Here is an 18,761-nt window from a genome sequence, read left to right as displayed (position 1 = left end):
AAAGTCAATCACATCTCCATTTCCTTTCTCAATGCTCAATGTGACGAACACAATTCAATCATCTTTCAACTGTCTCATCCCTAATGAAGGTTGTATTATCTCAATGTATATTATTGGTGACTCATGTAGGGATTCAAGCATTCAACATAAGACATATGAAGAGGCATGAATTAATCGTGAGACGTGAAGTGAATCAAAAAGCTCTATAGCCATCAAGGCTACTGCAATCGCTATAAATAAGGTTTCTTGCTTGAATGAGGCTTTGGGGTCTAAGAAATTGGATTAAAGTGTTTACTTTTGCCACAAAATTATTCTGCGGATGGGGGGAGTTTGACATACGTCATAAGAAGCCATGTTTAGGTGTTAGGATGCTAGACGTCATAATCTTCCCTGAATAGTTGCCGCGTGTTATATTTAATTTAGTGCCAAAGGGGTAATGAAATAACAAAACTGTGTATGATTTAGAATTAATTAAAGCAAGGATCGGGGCAATCCATTTAGTCGGTGAGCTGGTTTTACTCAGACCTGGAATTTGCTTAAAAATGTCAACGTCTGCTGCAAGACTGGTGTCATTGTCAGGTCAAAATCACAGCTAATAGTGAATAAAGGATAACAAAGCTGTAGATCTTATTCAATCTGTTTAAAAGAACAGTGCAGATGTTGTGACTAGCTTTTAGTTAAAACATTGAGGTGTGTCTTGTCTCTGCTGAGGAGCTTTGGAGCATCCGGGTGCAGTCTGACAGGAAACGAATGGCCCGGCTTTGGTCTCTGTTTACTATTTATCGCCCCAGCATTTCTCTGAGGTATCAGAGGAGGGATTTGGTGCTTGTGTGTAATTGTGTTAGAGCCCTCCCACATGCTGTCCCCAAAGCATCTTCTGTCTCCTCTCCTAATCTATGCTGTTTGTCTCCAGATAAGTGATATCCTCCTCAGATTAGGATCTGGTGTCCCTGCCCTGCCCACCTGGAGGGAAAGGGTTCCCCAGTGCCTCTCTGTGTGGTGAAAGTCGTATTTTTAGCTTCCTAATCCTTTTATAGCTTGGGCCGAAAACATCACCCGTTTCCATTAATTGTCCAAGGTAATCATGATACAGGGTGACAGAAAAAGTCCTTGTTTTAGCAGTTATGATGGAGCATTTCTTAGAGGGACTCTCCTGTTGCTCCTGAGGAGGCTGTGATTTGTAGGAGAGAGACAATTGTACATTTTATGGCCCTTCAGAACAAGAGCCATCTCACATAAAATTGGAAACACTGCATGGACCAAAGGTATCATGATTTTTTGTAATGGATTTTCAGCTCAACCTTTTGAACTGACTACTTCCCCAGAATGCTTTTTTTATTAATCTCTTAATAAGCCAAACTGTGTTGAATAATGCACAATCCAGAGTCTATAGAGACATGCTGGCGTGAGAACTGAGCTGCTGTAATCTTTGGCTTATTGGATGTTTCCTTCAGAACCTTGTATTATCTCTTCGATTTACACACGTGTCTATCGCACGTCTGTCCGTCCTGGGAGAGGGATCCCTCCTCTGTTGCTCTCCCTGAGGTTTCTCCCATGTTCCCTTTAAACTGTGGGTTTTCGCTGGAAGTTTTTCCACGATGTGAGGGTCTAAGGACAGAGGGTGTCGTATTGTCATACTGATATTCTGTACACACTGTGAAGACCACTGAGACAAATGTAACATTTGTGATATTGGGCTATATACATAAACATTGATTGATTGATGAACCTATAGTCTATCAGCATCATTTGTGCAGGGCCCAATATTTATTTCACCACCCTTAAAACAATCACTGTAACGATTCCCCAGGCACTTATCCACATGATACAACATGACAAGAAGAAGAATGTTACATCCTGTTTATTGTGTCAGGACTTTAGGGCACCCTGTTACTGTAAGAGAAGTTCATTTAAATCCCCTGCAGAAATAAACAATGATCAAGAGTCGCATTATATGGCAGCTTTGACGCCTTTATCTACCATTGAAATCAGATAGTGAGTTGTAACCTCTTACAAATCTCATACATATTGTTTACTGACACAAGTTAGACATTATGTTTATGTTTCGAAGTGTATCTGATTTCAAACCATTAACAAGTGGTCTGTTGCCGGAGGTCTGTTATAGCAGACATACTTCCTTCATTGGATTACGATGATCTGGAACAGGTTTGATGGAAATAGTTAAACCTCATTATAGGATAAAAGAAACCTTTGCCAAACGTTTGGCAAGGCAAACGACACTCGGGAAAAAGGTAAAACAATGATTATCCGCTTACAGAGAAATGTACAGCTCTGGAAAAAAGAAATTGAGACCACTCAAATGTTTTCCTAAATCTCAATCTCTACATGTGGCAGCCATTACATTTTAGTGTCTGTTGAATTCCAACACAGAGAAATGCTGTCAAAAAATTCATTTCACTCAACCACATACTGTATTTCCACAAATAAATCTCCGCTAAAAACTACAAATGTAAAATTCCTTGAACATGTGATTACTTAAGACGTTCCCTAATCTTTTCTGATCTTATCCAAAGTACTGTATATTTGGTTCTTTCGAGATCAAATTGCTCAACATCCTGTTGAGTCCAAGAGATCTGACAGCTTCGATTGACAGCCAGAACTTTTGCATCAAATTGTTTTTAGAGGGAAATAAGCCATGGAAACATCTAAGGCACGGGGAAAGAGAGCTGCTTCAATGAGGTGCTGAAAAATAATAAATTCATATTCGAGCCAGAAAGAAAAGAAAACAGTATTCCCACTGCAGCCAGTTCGTAACAAAGGCCAATTTTGTTTACCGCTTTTTAAATGTTTACAGAGTGGAGTTCTGGGATGAATGTTGAGCCTTCATTTCAACACTTGACAGAGTTATTCTGAATCCTCTTCATATTTCTCTGATTCCCTTCAGCTCCAATAATAGCAAAATGTGCTGTGCTTCAATATTCTTTATTGTTCAATACTGCAGTGCATAATCACCACTGTTGTCATTCCATATGTTCTCATTGTCAGCAATCACTCAAGTGCCAAATCAAACGTAATGAAGACAACGAAAGAGATGACGGATCTCTCAGACCAATTTCTGAATAAGATATCAGCATAGTAGCAGACAATAAATTCATATTTAAGGAGACAAATTGCTTCCTCTCCACCAGATATGACTTTTATAACCACAATAATCAGATTTTGAATGATTATGAAATTATTAGGCACACCATTTCAATAAATAGGTGTATTTAATATTAAATGAATGGTTCCTTACAAATATATGGTACATACAGGTACATTAAAATAAAAAGCACATCCATTCATTGTTTCAACAATGTCCATCAGCAATTTCAATAATGACAACAAAAATAGAAACACAATAAACTCGACAATGTTCATATGACTGCTGTGGATTTGAAGGCACTTCCTTGGCAACACAATGTTCCCTCTTCCATTATGTTGGGACCTGAAAAGAAATAAGAAAACGCTAAATTAGATCACAGTAAATATCTTTCTGAAAGTTGTGTTCAAGAGGAATACTGTCTGGTATTTTAAAAGACACATCTTAACATCCTCTATATGAGTAGTGTCGTCAGTTTCTTAAGAGGGTCATTACTGGCCTGCCATTGCTGGATTTCCTCGATGGTATGCCGAAGCTCATTCAGGATGACTAAATAATGATATAATGAATCACTTTATATGCCTTTAAAAGTAGATAGTGATATACATTTGTCAGATTTCTCAGAACAGTAGAGATATTTTATCTGATTCACTTGCGAAACTGAATACCTGAGAATGTGTCAGCTACTTCAGCTTTTATACTCACCAGAAATCTTATACTGTGAAAAACTGAAATGGCCACCTGTGTAGATGAACTTGTTCGCAGTAATCACTCTCCATCTTGACCTACTAAAGGTCAGATCTGCTGTCATCCTAACAAAGGGATGACGGGGACTACGTCTAAAATGACTACAGGCAATTGTCTGAGTCATAGCCTTGTCTTAAAAGAGGTGTTAAGGTTGAGTGTGTCTAATGGAAGCATGTAGGAATATTTTTGACACTCACAGTTGACCTGTGTTCATTCTTTTAAATAACCTCATTTATAAATAGTAAATTGATAGCTAATAAACTTTCAATAATACTTACTTTACTGTTAACAAAGACATTCTGATAAACAATGTTTACTTATTATTATTAAAGTTTTAATTTATGGTATTTTAACAGATGACTGTTGCACACAACATTTAAACATAAATTGTTAATGATTAGCAAATGTTTTGATAACCCCTTCAAGACATTGTAGTTAAAACATTAAAAGGCTTATTGGAGCAGATATTTGGTATGGTTTTGCAAATCATTCAATAATCATCAACAAATCCTAAATATAGCATATTCAATGCTATAATGTTTGCAATAGTAAACTGTTAATCGTTTACAAATGTAATCAGAATGTAATTGTTATCTTCAGCTATGATACAATTATTTGTAATTATTTCAAATCACACATAAAAAACGATAGAACAGCAAAATCATACCATTAAATACGTATTCAACATTATTGGGATTAATTTAATTGTTTGTTAACAGTAAAATAAGTCTAATTCATTTATTTAGTCTAATTCATTTATTTACCATTTGTACTTTGACACTTTAAAGGATGTTGACAAGTTATTAGAGTGAACTAATCCCCACCCAGGAAAAACACTTTTACTCACATGCAACATCTACGATTGCATGCAGAGAGGACTCATTGCTAATCGTGTTAGCAATCTTGCACATCTTTTGTAATCTGAAAAAAAGACATTGGAGAGAAGCCACAAAAATATTATTATGATTTTATCATACCACCTTGTAATTAAAGCAACACAATATAATTTCCCTCTCTAAATAGCTGGATTCTTCAGGAAAACATCCTTACACGTACTAATTCAGCTGTAAACAATGATACAGGTCATAACTGAGTTAATGACGTACTTGTTCTCAACATTCAAATGTCATTCAAAGGGAGGGAAATGTTCAAATCAATAAAAAAGACATATGACAGTACTGACGTCAGAGGTTGAGCAACAGTTCAAGTTGCAATGTGAATTTGACGGAGCAGCTCTGCATGCTCATATCATCAGTAATATTATCATGATTAAATGAACCATGTATTATAAAATACTCTACATCATTCCAGTCTAACAAATGGATCCTGAATGTGTCCACACCGTCTCCTTGTCTGACTAAAACTGAACTACCTACCGTATGTCGCAGCAGGATATTATTATGCCTTAAGTCTGACTTGATGCTTACATGACTGCCTCACAGATGCACGACGCAGCACAACAAGATGAGCTTCTCTCTTTGATTTACTCTGTCCACAATAAAGGCAAGTGTAACCAACAGATATCCATCTGTCACTGGGGAGAATTGTCTACAATCATTTTCTGATGTTTTATTGACGTCATCTACTTAATTCCCAGATGTAAACATCCCAGAAAGAATGATTGCTCCATCAGTATGCTAACTGTGGTTATAGCTCTGGGTGCTTGGTTCCCAACCTAAGGTTTTGGGTCTCTTCAAGGGGTTGCAATGCATGGTAAAACATATTTTTAAAAGCAACTTTTTGGTTGAGCTTCTTGCAAATCACAGAAATATGCAACCTGTGGTAATTGGTCAGTAAGAAACAATTGTAATATGTAAAACAGCTGATCATTTTGTTTTAGATCCATATTTATTTTGACAGAGCATTAATATGATATTTTAAATTTTGGACAGCATTTTAACAAGGCCTGACTACATTCAGTAGAAACTCTTCAAATGTCAGTATTGAACATTAATCTGCATGTCAAAATGGTTGCCAAGGTCTTTAAAACTTGATTCTAAAATGTTCTAATGTATTTATGACTAAAAATGCCAAAAGTCAAGAGTCAAAGTTGAGAAAAAAACGTAAACTTTGAATTTTCTTGCATTTTTTAGCACTCAAAAACTCAGTTAGTCTCATTGTAGGCATGGCTCAACCAACTGGGATCACATCTTGATTAAAATATTGCTAAATCCTGATCGATGAGTGGAAGTACGTCACATTTTCAACCTTTTTTGCAGTGAAGCCCCACCCATTTAAAACCAGTAAAAAGAGCACAACAAGAAAGAAACAAACCCCCCACCTAACTCAGTAAAACATAACTAATACTGTTCCAACAATGGCAACAGAAAAAAAATGCATATGGGAACCACTCAAAGTAAGAATCTGATTGAAAAAAGCAGAAAACATTTGCTCTTGGAATACATTTTAAACACGAGAGGAAAAAAATCATACGTACATGCTGGTCTTGAGCAATCCCTTGTGTTATGATAAAGTCTATGAAAGTGTGTTCTGCACTCCGACGAGAACTTGACTGGTCCTGCTTAATAGAAAAGGTCTTATCAGGCAACATAAAACATATTTCAAGGGCTTTTTTTTACTTTGCAGGCTTGTACTGCATAACAAATTCTCAGTTAGGTGCATTTGTGTGTGATCCACAGTGTGCAGTACACTATCGCAGACATGGTTAAGGAGTCAGGGTTCAACTGGACTGAGTGAACAGAGGACTTGAGTCTTAAGATATAATCACCTCTAAGAGTTGCTGAACCAACATTTAAACTTTCAGATTTTCACACCAATAATGAAGTCTACTCACAGGACCTGAGACAAATAATCAGCTTAACCTTGCACTGGCTTCAACTTAATTCTGTCGGCTTTAGACCATGTGCTGTTTCTCTGCACTGCTGCCCCATATTTCTAATACCAAACCTCTTTCTGACCAACAGCAGTTCCAGTGTTAATGAACCTCCCAACACCTAAGCATACTGTATGTTGTTTGTTGTCCTACAGGAATTATTTTCTAAAAAGGGTAACCTAAGAACTAAGAACTTCCAGCCAAAAATTGCACAGGAAACGTGACAACTATGCTCTGAAAGGTTTTCTAGATAAAATAGTTTTGCAATGTCTGGAAAGGACGTCAGTGAAATGCAATCAAGGTTGAAACTTTACCCTCATTATGTTGTTGCGATTGTGATTTTCTTACCTGTGAAATGCTGAATGAATTTTCCTTTCATGTTTACATCTCTAGGAACAATTTCTGGAAAAGAAAATCACTGTTAGCTTGTCTATCAACAATCATTTTACAACAAGTGAGAACTTAAAATAGTCACACAGTCGTTATGATGACGATGATTGTCATTGTCAATGTCACTGGTGTCAGTCGGGGTTTTTCATGGGTAATGGTAACCCCCACCCCCACTCTTTTCAACACAAAATCCATATTGGCAACTCAAACAAGCTAAAGAGATTATTGTTTGGGAGTTTAATGCTTATCAGAATAAATCCATGCATGCATACAGTGCTGACGTTAAATTATCCCCCAGACCATTGTAGCGCTGTAACTGTATGGAAGAGGAAGAAAGAGAACAATTTGGCCAATTAAAAAACTAGCAAAGGATCTTTTGGAAATGTATTCAAACTCAAAATAATCAAGGCAACTAAGCCAAATGAAAAAGGACAAACACACCTATTGGAAACTCGATAGATTTTATTGTTCTAAAAAGAGATGTAGACATGAGCCATTAAGCCAAAACCAAAAGACCGAGATGTGAACATTGAAAGTGGCAGCCTGGGTACACAAAGCCAGTTAATGCGATTTGTACTTTATGAGTTTATTGGTATTTTACCGGGCATTAATAAATGCATGTCAACAAAGAATTATATACAAAAGGTCAAGGGTGCCAGGCTAAAGCTGAAATCTTGTGGCGTACCAGTGAAAAGAGAAACCGTAACAGATCAAACCGAAATAAACGGTTCCCTGTTGTTCTCTGTGTACGATCAAGATGTCATTCTGAAGACACAGCAATGGCTATTGAGTAACACGCAAAACCAACAACAGGGTGAACACATCAGTGGGTTTACAGATGTTTCTGCATCCCCCTCATTGTGTACGATCAAGATGTCATTATGAAGACACAGCAATGGCTTTTGAGTAACACGCAAAACCAACTACAGGGTGAACACATCAGTGGGTTTACAGATGTTTCTCCTTCCCCCTGATTGTGTTCAAAACATCTATCATTGCGTGAACATGGATCTTTTGGAAGTGTCACACGCACCAGTTGCTAATATGCAGCTTTTAATATCCTCAAAAGATAAATTCCATCCAGTCAGTGGTCTGAGAAAGGTACTTAAGCTGGGGCCGAGACTTTGAGCTTTACAATGCCTGTGCAACCTCTCGAAACATGATCTAATGGACAGTGATGGAAGAGAGAATCTGAGGTTGCAGATAAACAACACATCATGTTCACTTGGCTCTTATTAAACTCACATACTTTACTGGCTTCATTCCAGTCCGGACATAATGATTTATTTGAGCCAATAAAGTCTGAGCTGCACCAAGATGATTTTTTCAGAAGCTGGAATCAGTAACTTGGACTGGCCGGTTCTAAAGTCTCCTCACAGTCTAAAGGAGGGGCTTTGATACTGCGCTGTACATTACATGAATGTGACTCAACCACAGTCTCGTCTCTCGGCTGTGCCTGATATGTCTCGCGGAGATGCTTGCGATTGGAGACGCTTTCTGGGACGTCACAGTGTGTTTGTGTGCGTGCGTGGGTGTTCATCATTCTTGTTCGAGATTTCATAATGAATCACACTGAATGAATCATTCACAAGTTCGGTGCAACGATGCTCCTCCTACATGAGTACCTATAGTACCTATCCACGTATCTGTCCATCAATCACTTGCAATGTGCAATGTGTCTAAGACAGTGGTGAAAATGTATCTGTTAGTAGTTATAACACCAAGTATGACACATTGGACATGGCTAAGATAAAGACAAAGCCAGCCTATATTACATGCGTAGTAGGACCTTTTAAGACTGAAGGATCTGAGCAATGGACGCTGTCTTTTAAGCACATTCTTGCAAAAATAACATTTATAACTTGGCAAAACTTATTTTATGCTCTATTAATCTTGAATTAACATGCATGCACCAAGTCAACCGACTTCTAAATAAGATGTACAGACAAATGACAGCTGTCTCCCACAGCAAAATGGGGATTATACTTTCATGATCAGGTCCTAAAAATAAATCTTATCAGCTTACCTATGAGTCTACTGTTATCCAGCCTATGAACATAGAAAGGCTTTTCACGGGAGGTGGACTTCATGTCTTGTGCTGAAGTGAAGAGTCCACTGCTACAGCGTCTGGAGACGGTTTTGTCCCGTTGCTGGCTTTCTCTGATAACCTGTAAGATTAGATCCAACAGGGTCCTTCTTTCTTTCTGCTTGACGACCTTGCTGTCCATACACTGGCCCGAGGTGATGAGCAAAAAGAATATAGTAAACAGAATGTGCCATTTCCTCTCCACCTGCATGACTTCACTGTCTGGAAACAAGAGCAAACAAGTTTTGTTACAGGTGCTTTCTATTGAGTCTGTTTAAATATTTTTAAATAAAAACACTGAATGATAGCTGTACACTTTGTCTTAACACCAGACTTATCAGGATTGCTTGCCTTTAGAAATGTCTCACATCTTTACAATTACAACAACATTTTTAGAGGTTACATACAAACAAGTGGAATGAATCACCAGACATTATATAATGTACTCTACTTAGGCAGCAGTGAAGGGGAAGGTAATAAAGTGAATGTAACTTTAGACTTACTAGTTTAGGAGGTAAAGTTGCTTATGTCCTGGAGAGTGGACACAGTTGTCTTCAGCAAAATCCTTCCAGGCGTTGTCTGAGGTCCGGACAGGAGAGAGAAAGAGAGAGAGAGAGAGAGAGAGAGAGAGAGAGAGAAGAGAGAGAGAGAGAAGAGAGAGAGAGAGGGAGAGAGAGCGAGAGAGAGAGAGAAGAGAGATGAGAGGAGCGATAGAGAGAGGAGAGTAGAGAGAGATAGAGTAGCGAGAGAAGAGAGAGAGAGAGAGAGAGAGAGAGAGAGAGAGAGAGAGAACAGCAGATTGTGCTCACCACCGTCTTTCTTGAAATAACGCGTCCCTATTTATACGAGGAGCCACCTAATACAATCGATTTCGTGTGGGGTGGCAAAGCAATGTTGACATCTTTGGTGTAATTTCATCCAGTGGCATTCGCTATTGGCATGCGCCCCTCCTTTACGCACCAAAACATCACTAGTTGTGTAGTTTTAGAGAAATATTGAGCTCAAGATAAAAATACGTTTTACGTACAGAATAATGATTTAAAACCTAAAAAAAAAACTCCCAGTAACAAATCCATTGATAAAAAGACCGTGGCGCAGGAGCGCGCAGGAAAGTAGTTTTCCAGAAAAGCAACTTGTTGGATGTTGGAGTCAGAGAAGAATATGTGGCCTGTACGCTTCTGGCTGACCTGACAGCGTGTCGATGTTTTTGCTCACCGATCTCCAAGTCTTGTGACCGCCTAAGCGCGGCAGATAATGCGCCTCCACGAGCCGCCACCCGGCACCTATACATTAGTTGGAATGAGCTTTTTAAAAAAATTGAGATTTGAATGTAAATGTGTTTAAAAATGAGTCAAAAAATCTACTGCTGACTTTGCACGCCCTACTTTTATAGTGAATCAATCAAATTAAAGGATTTATTTAATAATACATTCATGAAGTCTGCAATTTGTTTTATATTTTGTCACTTAAAGTTTAGACTATCGTCGTCATATAAATGAGGCTATACGTCTGCCGAGTCGAGCTGGTAGATATACACCGATCGCATTAACATTTAAATAGAATGCGAGCAAACAATTGAAGCAGGCTATATTAGAATAAAAACTCGTCTTTACTGCCTTTTTTTTTATCCAAAGAAAAAAGGACGCTGTCTCACTTGTTGCACAGTTTAAAGAGTTTACAGTTGAGTAAAGTTAGAACGATATTGGCAGATTCGGATTTCACGGATCAATAACTCATGAACAAAACGTTATTCAGACACAGATACGTCTCCTATGTACCGTGGTAAGGTTGACAACGAACTACAATCGCATGTTGATCAAAAAAAGCCAATATGCGCCGTCCTCCGAGCTGGACACATTACATTGGTCTCTATCCGCAGCCGGAGAAGAAACGTGTGCTCAGGGACCGTCTGCAAAGTGCAACTCCGAAAAAAGAGAATACAATAATATTCAATCACTTCACTATTATACAGTATATTTCTACCAAACTCACTACACACATCAATAGTCTCCTGGTGGTCATACTACAGCAGAGAGTTTGGAATAGTATGGTTTGGAATCATTTTGGGGAAGATTTATAATGTATTATAACATACTGTATATACAATGTTACACATTGTATATACAGTATGTTATATATAAATTAAGACATAAAATAACTTTTTCATTAGCTATGAAACAGTAAAATGGTCACAATCTTATGAAGGACCCAAATGCAGCACTCGAGAAACCAAGGAGTATTGGTAATGAACTTTATTGGTAATAATACCAGAGCAGAGGGATAACAGAACAGTATCAGCCGGATGATGTGCAGGCAAACGAACCAGAGGACAGCGGACAGAAGGTGAGTCAGGGCCGGGCAGAGGGTCAGGGAGCAGATGGGGTGGTCAACGTAGGTACAGGCAGGGTCAGGGAGCAGGCGAGGCAGGATAGTCCAAGGACAGGCAGGATCAGGGATCAGGCAGAGCAGGCCGGTCGGGGACAGGCAGGGTCGGAACCGGGTAGGCAATCTGATAACAAACATGTGAAAGACTAGCATGAAGGCAAAGTACGATCTGGCAACGGGTGTGTGTCTGGTGAGGGTTTAAATACTGGCAGTGAAGCTAATGGGTGCAGAAGAGAAAGAGAGTGAGCAAAAACGTGGGTGTGGTTAACAGGTGAGACAGGTGAATGGAAAACTACTGGTGAAAGATGGAACAGACTGACAAAATAAAGTTAACATTGAAAAATAAAACATTTCAGGCTTTTCACCTATCTTACTGTACAATATTAATGAACAAATCTACAATCTAATGTCAGACATGGAAAACATCATGAACATCTGTGACTACTTTAATCTGTAATTGAAAATATATTTAACATCTTAATTAAGAATATAACAATTTAAAACTATGGACAGGTGATTATTAATCATTACTTCAGTTGCCCAAAATCTTTAGCAAAGCTTTTTTCTGGATTTTTGTTTGTTTTGTACAAAATGTAGCTTTCATTTTGCCGATTTCAAATCACTGGCTGGGCTGGATTTCCCCCCACATGCCGTTTGTAAGCGCACTACTTCTACTGTGGTAGTAGTTCAAACTACAAGCCTTACCTCCCCAAATCCTGGTACCTCTGGTAAAAGTTACACAAACTCACCTATAGCCTCTTTAGTTTGGGAGGATACACAACACACAATACCACGGGATCTTTTTTTTGGGTATTCGTGCAGCAGTCATTCCGAGGCACTGCGTGTGAAGTTTCACACTGAATCTACATGGGGATAAATACAACAAAGATATTAAGAAAATGTAAAGTGTAGGACACTTGTAAAGCAGGCATATTCATTTATATTTTATAGAGATTATACTTTTTTATATATATATATATATATATATATATATAAATACTTGTTGTTATTCAGGTTTCTCTGTGCTGTGCTAAAACTTTTAACAAATTATAAGAAAAACAAAAGGAAACCTGTAATGCATAAAAATATACAAAATGTCATTACTTTTATGTTATTCCTGAAATCTAACTCCAGATGATCTATTATCTACTATTCAGATGATCTTCTGGAGTTTCAAAATAATTCATCATTTAGCCTCACCCAAACAGCATCAACAGCAGTTGTGGGCAGATCCTCAATTCCACAGAAGGAACAGAAGTCATCCTTTGAAACTGAAAAAATAACCGGTGTATTACTGTTCAATTTACAGGAAGCCATCCATATATTCATTTCATATTTTTGGCTAATACCTGATCCTTTGAGAATTTCTTCTTCCATGTCTCTTCGTATACTGTATGTTGAAGACATTGTTTTGATGACTTGATGTGAAACGTCTGTGGAATTTTAGGAAATTACATTACATTGCATTTAGCTGACGCTTTTATCCAAAGCGACTTACAATAAGTACATTCGACCAGGAAGACACAACCTTGAAGAAAACAGAATCATATAAGTACATCAGGTTTCATAGAGTCAAACATTTCAAGTGCTACTCAACTGGCTATAGATAAGCCAGTCATTGTCATCTTGGCCATCTGGACAGATGGTAAAATAACATGACGTTATGACGTGTGTTTGAATTTCCCTTTAAAATAAAATGCTTTATTATTAATGAACACAACATGTTGCATTGAATCACCTGCATGACAAAGGCTCCACAACTGGTGGCATCTTTCTGGAAGGTGTGGGTTATTTTTCCAGGCTGCCATTTGATGTTAACCCAGTCCTCTTTTCCCAGTCTGTTCCGGCGCATCTTGAAATACTCTCTATAGAACAATAGGGGAAAAAAAAGTAATTGGCGCTTACTCTTTGCCTTTACCAAATGTGCGTTTAACCAATGTATTTCCTGTAATATATTTTATATTACCCAAAATTGTAACCAGCCTTTCTGGAGTCCTCAACTTCATTTGACCCTTGCAGAGGATCAACCACATAAATGTGGTTTGAAAGGGCATGGAGGTACTGTTTTAAAAAGTAGCATACGGTATAATTAAACCAAACCTTTTTCAATATGTCAGCAGCAACAATAATGTATCAGCTTTTCTTCAAAAATGAAAACCACAGTTAACTAATAGATTCACATTATTAAAATCACTTCAACTGTTAAAAAAGCTATTAAAAGTAATACTAAAATAATAACTACCCATTTTAAATGGGTATAATTAAGACTTAAAAGTATTGAAATAATTAAAGATGTCAGATCAGATGAAAGAAAGTTGCACAATTTGGGGAGAGAAGACTCAAATCTTTAGTGGAGCAGTAGCGACCACCAATGAGAAATGTTTGAATGAGTACTTATTTTGGACTACATTTTATATTGTTTCCCTATGATATAGATGAAGAACATGAAGACATTAAAACTAAAAGAAGCATTTTTAAATCAATCCTGAGGCAAAGATGCATTTACAAAATGAGGCTGCATGAGATACACATTTTAGTCTTAACTCTGTCACAGCATATGAGTAATGCATTACAATATTTTTTAATAGCAATGTATATCTAGTTGTATGCATTTGAATAAATGTAATCATACATCTTCAAAGTAATAGTTGATGAACTTCAAATGTGCAAACCCTGAGCAAAACATACATGCTGTAAAAGCAGCTACAGTATGACTACACGAGTAGCTGATACTCACCACAAACTTCCAATGCACATTTCTTATATTCACAAATCCAATGGCTCCATCATATAGATCAAATGTGACCTGAAAAAATTAGGGAATATGTAAACATAAGTGTTATTTTCTATAATATACAGGTGCAAAACAATAATTTCATTTACACAGTATTCATTTTTCTCAACAGGAACAAGAACAAAAGGGTAGCTTATATTCTAAATGTATTGGTTAAAAACAACACAAATGTCTCCAAAAACGACATACATGATTATAATAACACTGGAAGTTGCCTAGACAGAGTTCAGTCTCCTTTCTCAAGCCTACAATACTAAAGGGATGAAAATACTTTGAATAATCAGTTTCACTCACCTTTTTTAGCTCTTGCCAGGGGTGTCGCCTGGACCTGGAAACATTCAGGGCTTAGCCCACAGTGGCGGCGCTACAGTCGAATTTTCTACTGCAAGACTCCCCACACGCACATACACAATTGCGCCATCTAGTGTCACAAACATATGCCTGCATTAGCTTTGTTACGGCAATGGATTGTGGGAGATTCTCATAGCACGTGAGGATCTCTTGAGGGTAAGGTGCCTATATTATGTCGGTGGACAAAATGTATGTTTTTATTTTATAAGGACAATCACGTACTGTTGTGTTTGTTTAGTTTAATGTTAATTGTTTAATGCTCACAGTCACAGCAACATGTTGTTTGTGTGATTGGCTATTTGCAGTGGCGAGCCGTGACTTTTATACCTAGGCCCTCTGACCCCCACCCCTTCCCTCGAATTATTATGTCACAGCAGCGTATACTTCAGCGGAATATAAAAACAACGGCCCGGGGTGCAAAACGCATCAATGAAAGCGACCCTCTACCACACAAAACAACACCTGTAAATAACCCTATTTGTGTTCTTTGAAATTGAAAAGGATATTGCATTGTGTTTGTTACTTTCGTTGCAGTTGTATGTCTTAAGTGTAATTTGGCATGATTTTATTTTGAAGGCGAGTTAACGCTGTTGACAGGAAGTTGTTGTTGCTATGGAAACAAGAAAAGTTGCACAGCGGGCGGAACTTGTCATAAAGTCCGCGATAATAACACCCACCCATTTAGAGGGAAGATATGATTGGTCAATTGTACTGTCATTTGACATTACTCTCTCGTTTTAGTTTAGTTTTAGTGTAGGGGCCGTAGCGGGCCCTCTGTGAATTCATAGCTGGAGTGGACGCCCAACAGCTCCTGTCTTCACAGACTCGCAGAGAGGGGCTTCTTTCATTTAACACTTCACATTCCAACAGAAACTGAATAGGCGGATACGAAGGATTTATTTCTTTGGAAATGTTATTTTAAATACAATTAAATCAAGTTATTTTGGTAAAACTAATGAAAAATATAACTAAAATGTTTTTAAATATTATTTTGTAGAATATCTTAGGCCCTCACAGAGTTTTTTTTAAGTTTAATGTTTCACATCGCTTATGAAAAATATACTATCACTATATAATCACTGATATTTTGTTGTTGACTGGACACTTCTTTTTTAAAAGAGATAGCATGTGAGGATCTCTTAACCTCTTAAGCCCTGAGCCTGTTTTTCAGGTTTCAGGCTCAAAAATGCTATGCCCAAAACAAATGACTATAACTTAACTTCTAAAAGGGTTATATGAATAATTTATTTTATCAAAGCAAGGTTACATCTGTGAGTTGGATGTAGAAGTGTCAGAATCAATATAGATGTTTCTGTGTCAGAGTAAATTCAGATGAAAAAAAAGGTAAATTCTTACCTCCGCCTAAAAAAAACCCCCATTACTTATAGTGAAAACCACCCTTGAATGATGGTATGGTAGACTAAAAGCTTTAGGAATCCAAAGTATAACATATAATAAGTACCCTGTATCAAGATTGAGGCCTTTTTAGAGAGGTTTAGCAAAAAGTAGTCCAGGCGGACCTTTGGGCACATTTGGATACCATCAGTGCCATTTGACCTTTTTCAGGTACCATACTGTAAAAATAATTTTATTATCACTATAGGTAATCATTTCATCCAAATACAAGTGTTTTTATAAAAAAAAATTTTTTTTTTTAAATGACATGTAAATGGTGTGGACTTTGCCACATTCCAGGGTTTCCCACACATAGACTATACCTGGGCGAGCCGCCCAGGTATATTAACGGCCGCCCAAGTATATTTCGCGAGCCATTTAGTTTAGTTTTTTTCCGTCCGTGACCACGACGCCATCTGCGTTCGATTAACTTGTGGACAATGATCCCTCGCTCCCTTGCTCTGATCTCGCCTCCTTCTGGCCTGTTAAGTGGCCTGCCTCACACAGAGTGACTGGCTGTCCACATGATGTGGCCTGCCGACATGGCCACTGTCATACAGATCATAAATCAAAGCCCTTGATTGGTCTCTGTGTGTCATTCAAGCTCGGGATAACCTCAGCTCAGGTGAGGTAAAGGACTCTCTGAGTGTTTAGATAGTTAACTTAGTCTAAGTTCTCAGTGGGTCTCAAACGGTGTGGCCACCATTTATGTAAACACATATTTCCATTTGATAGGGTAGTGATTGGTCTAATGCAGTGCTTCTCAAAGTGTGGTCCGCGGACCACTGGTGGTCCGTGAGCGCCCCCTAGTGGTCCGTGAGTATATTGGTACAATTTCACATTTGAAATTAATTAATTAATTTGAGTTTTCCGCACTCTCGCGGGAATATCTCCGCAATGGAGCGAGCTTCAGTTTAACTCTTGATTGCATGATATAGCCCAGATAAACACCTTCATCACACATGTTGCCACTTGTTAGTACCATTTTCAGGCGATTTGTAAAAAACGATGTGTTTTTGGATATTTGTGGAGTTAGGTGGTCCGCGAGTGTTTTTTTATTGGTTAAGTGGTCCTTGGTATGAAAAAGTTTGAGAAACACTGGTCTAATGGATAGTGAAGTGGGCTGAAGATCGGAAGGCTGTGAGTTCAAATCCCGCCAGGAACACCACCACCAGTGTGCCCTTGAGTAAGGCACTTAGCCCTTAGTTACTCCAGAGAGAATGTCCCTGTAATCGGTCATTATAAGTCGCTTTGGATAAAAGCGTCAGCTAAATGAAATGTGATTAGTAAAATATGCATGAATAAATAAATAAAGTTAACTAGGTGAAAAAAGGTAAGATACACTTTTAAAACTTGTTGAGAGAAAACTAGTCTTTGCTGCTGCCTCACAGAGGAGCAGGGGGGAGAGGAGGGAGACAGGAGAGGCTGATTCAGGAGCACAGACACACTCACAACTATAAATTAACCAAAAATAAATTAATAAACAAGTTTCATGTTATTGGTTATGGCCATGATTTTATGATTATTGAAATGTATACAGTTCTGTTTAATATAGGTGTTTCCATAGATAGTCTCTTTATTTTCCCCTCAAAATGCACCAGATTGATGCATTTAACTCCAAAATAAAATCTTACCGGGGGGGCATGCCCCTGGACCCCCCTAGAGGATTTGAGGTTGACCCCCACTAAAAATCACATGGATAGGTTCCTAAATACATTTATAAATACATTAATTTTTTTAAATAGTAACCCATTTCCATATGTTCATGTGTGGGTAGTAGATTTAAACTATAGGGCTATCATTATGGTCCCTGCCTGTACCTGTTCGCTCTGCCATCGCGTGAAGGGTCTGCTAACAAGCGACCAACAGAAAGGTTAATGTTAATGTTGTTGCATGTCACCTCAACTCAACGAGCTCTGACAAACAGTGCCATCTTTGCTCAAAATGATTATACAGGAATGAAAAGTCAATAAATAAACATGTTGTTAAAACTTTTCTTTTTTTTTCTCCGCGCACTGTCTGTTCCCTGTCTGTTCTGATGTTCCTGTTCATTGTTGTTCTTAACTGTTGTATCTCCTTCTTATGTGTCCCTTTCTCCTGTTCTCCTTTCTTCATCCTCTACTCTGTTTGGCTCATCTGTGATGACTGTGTAGGTAAAGACAAACAAGTATTTTAAGTCAATCAGTTTCCAGCTCTGTCAAATAAATGAATTTCAAGATACACAAATTTGTCAAGGGAGATTTCAGTGCTTTTTTCGCATCTTCACCACATTAGACCAGGTCCTGATCTAAAACCACTAGACCTAGACTCATCAAATCTGGACTGGATTATCCCAGAGGGTCTAAAGATTCTTTTATAAAAACAGTTTGAGATTTGTGAAACCTTAATTCTATTTGTGAAAATACAAAAAAGGGAGATTTCAGTGCTTTTTTTTTTTTTAGATGTAGACCACATTAGACCAGGTCCTGATCTAAAACCACTAGACCTACACTCATCAAATCTGGACTGGATTATCCCACGGAGGCTAAAGATTCTTTAATCTTTATTCTATTTGTGAAAATACAAACACAGGTGGAAGGCTGAGGTTGCTGCAGCAGGCCAGGATCAGGATCAGAAAGTTAACCTCCCAGCTGGGCAAGCAGGGCACAAACAGGACGACACTCCCAGTACCTGCCAG

The 18,761-nt window shown here is 38.0% G+C and overlaps 1 protein-coding gene and 1 long non-coding RNA gene across 2 annotated transcripts; both read right to left on the bottom strand.

Annotated features, from left to right (window-relative positions):
- Positions 1-3,343: 3,343 nt before the first annotated feature.
- On the bottom strand, positions 3,344-9,741 carry alkal1 (ALK and LTK ligand 1). Its single transcript, XM_034229741.1, has 6 exons — positions 9,663-9,741; positions 9,100-9,381; positions 7,032-7,085; positions 6,288-6,371; positions 4,698-4,771; positions 3,344-3,448 (listed from the first exon to the last, which is right to left on the bottom strand). The coding sequence occupies exons 2-5, from the start codon at positions 9,368-9,370 to the stop codon at positions 4,707-4,709; spliced, it is 474 nt and encodes a 157-aa protein (XP_034085632.1). The 5' UTR covers positions 9,371-9,381; positions 9,663-9,741; the 3' UTR covers positions 3,344-3,448; positions 4,698-4,706.
- Positions 9,742-11,958: 2,217 nt separating this feature from the next.
- LOC117555034 lies at positions 11,959-14,660 on the bottom strand. Its single transcript, XR_004570351.1, has 6 exons — positions 14,282-14,660; positions 13,511-13,605; positions 13,283-13,409; positions 12,894-12,977; positions 12,745-12,815; positions 11,959-12,407 (listed from the first exon to the last, which is right to left on the bottom strand). It is a non-coding gene; the product is annotated as an uncharacterized LOC117555034 (long non-coding RNA).
- Between the last annotated feature and the right edge of the window lie 4,101 nt (positions 14,661-18,761).

Source organism: Gymnodraco acuticeps, unplaced genomic scaffold, assembly GCF_902827175.1.
Source record: "Gymnodraco acuticeps unplaced genomic scaffold, fGymAcu1.1, whole genome shotgun sequence".
NCBI lineage: Eukaryota > Metazoa > Chordata > Actinopteri > Perciformes > Bathydraconidae > Gymnodraco > Gymnodraco acuticeps.
The sequence above is the reverse complement of the archived record's forward strand: the minus strand, read 5'-3'. Positions and strand labels throughout refer to the sequence as shown.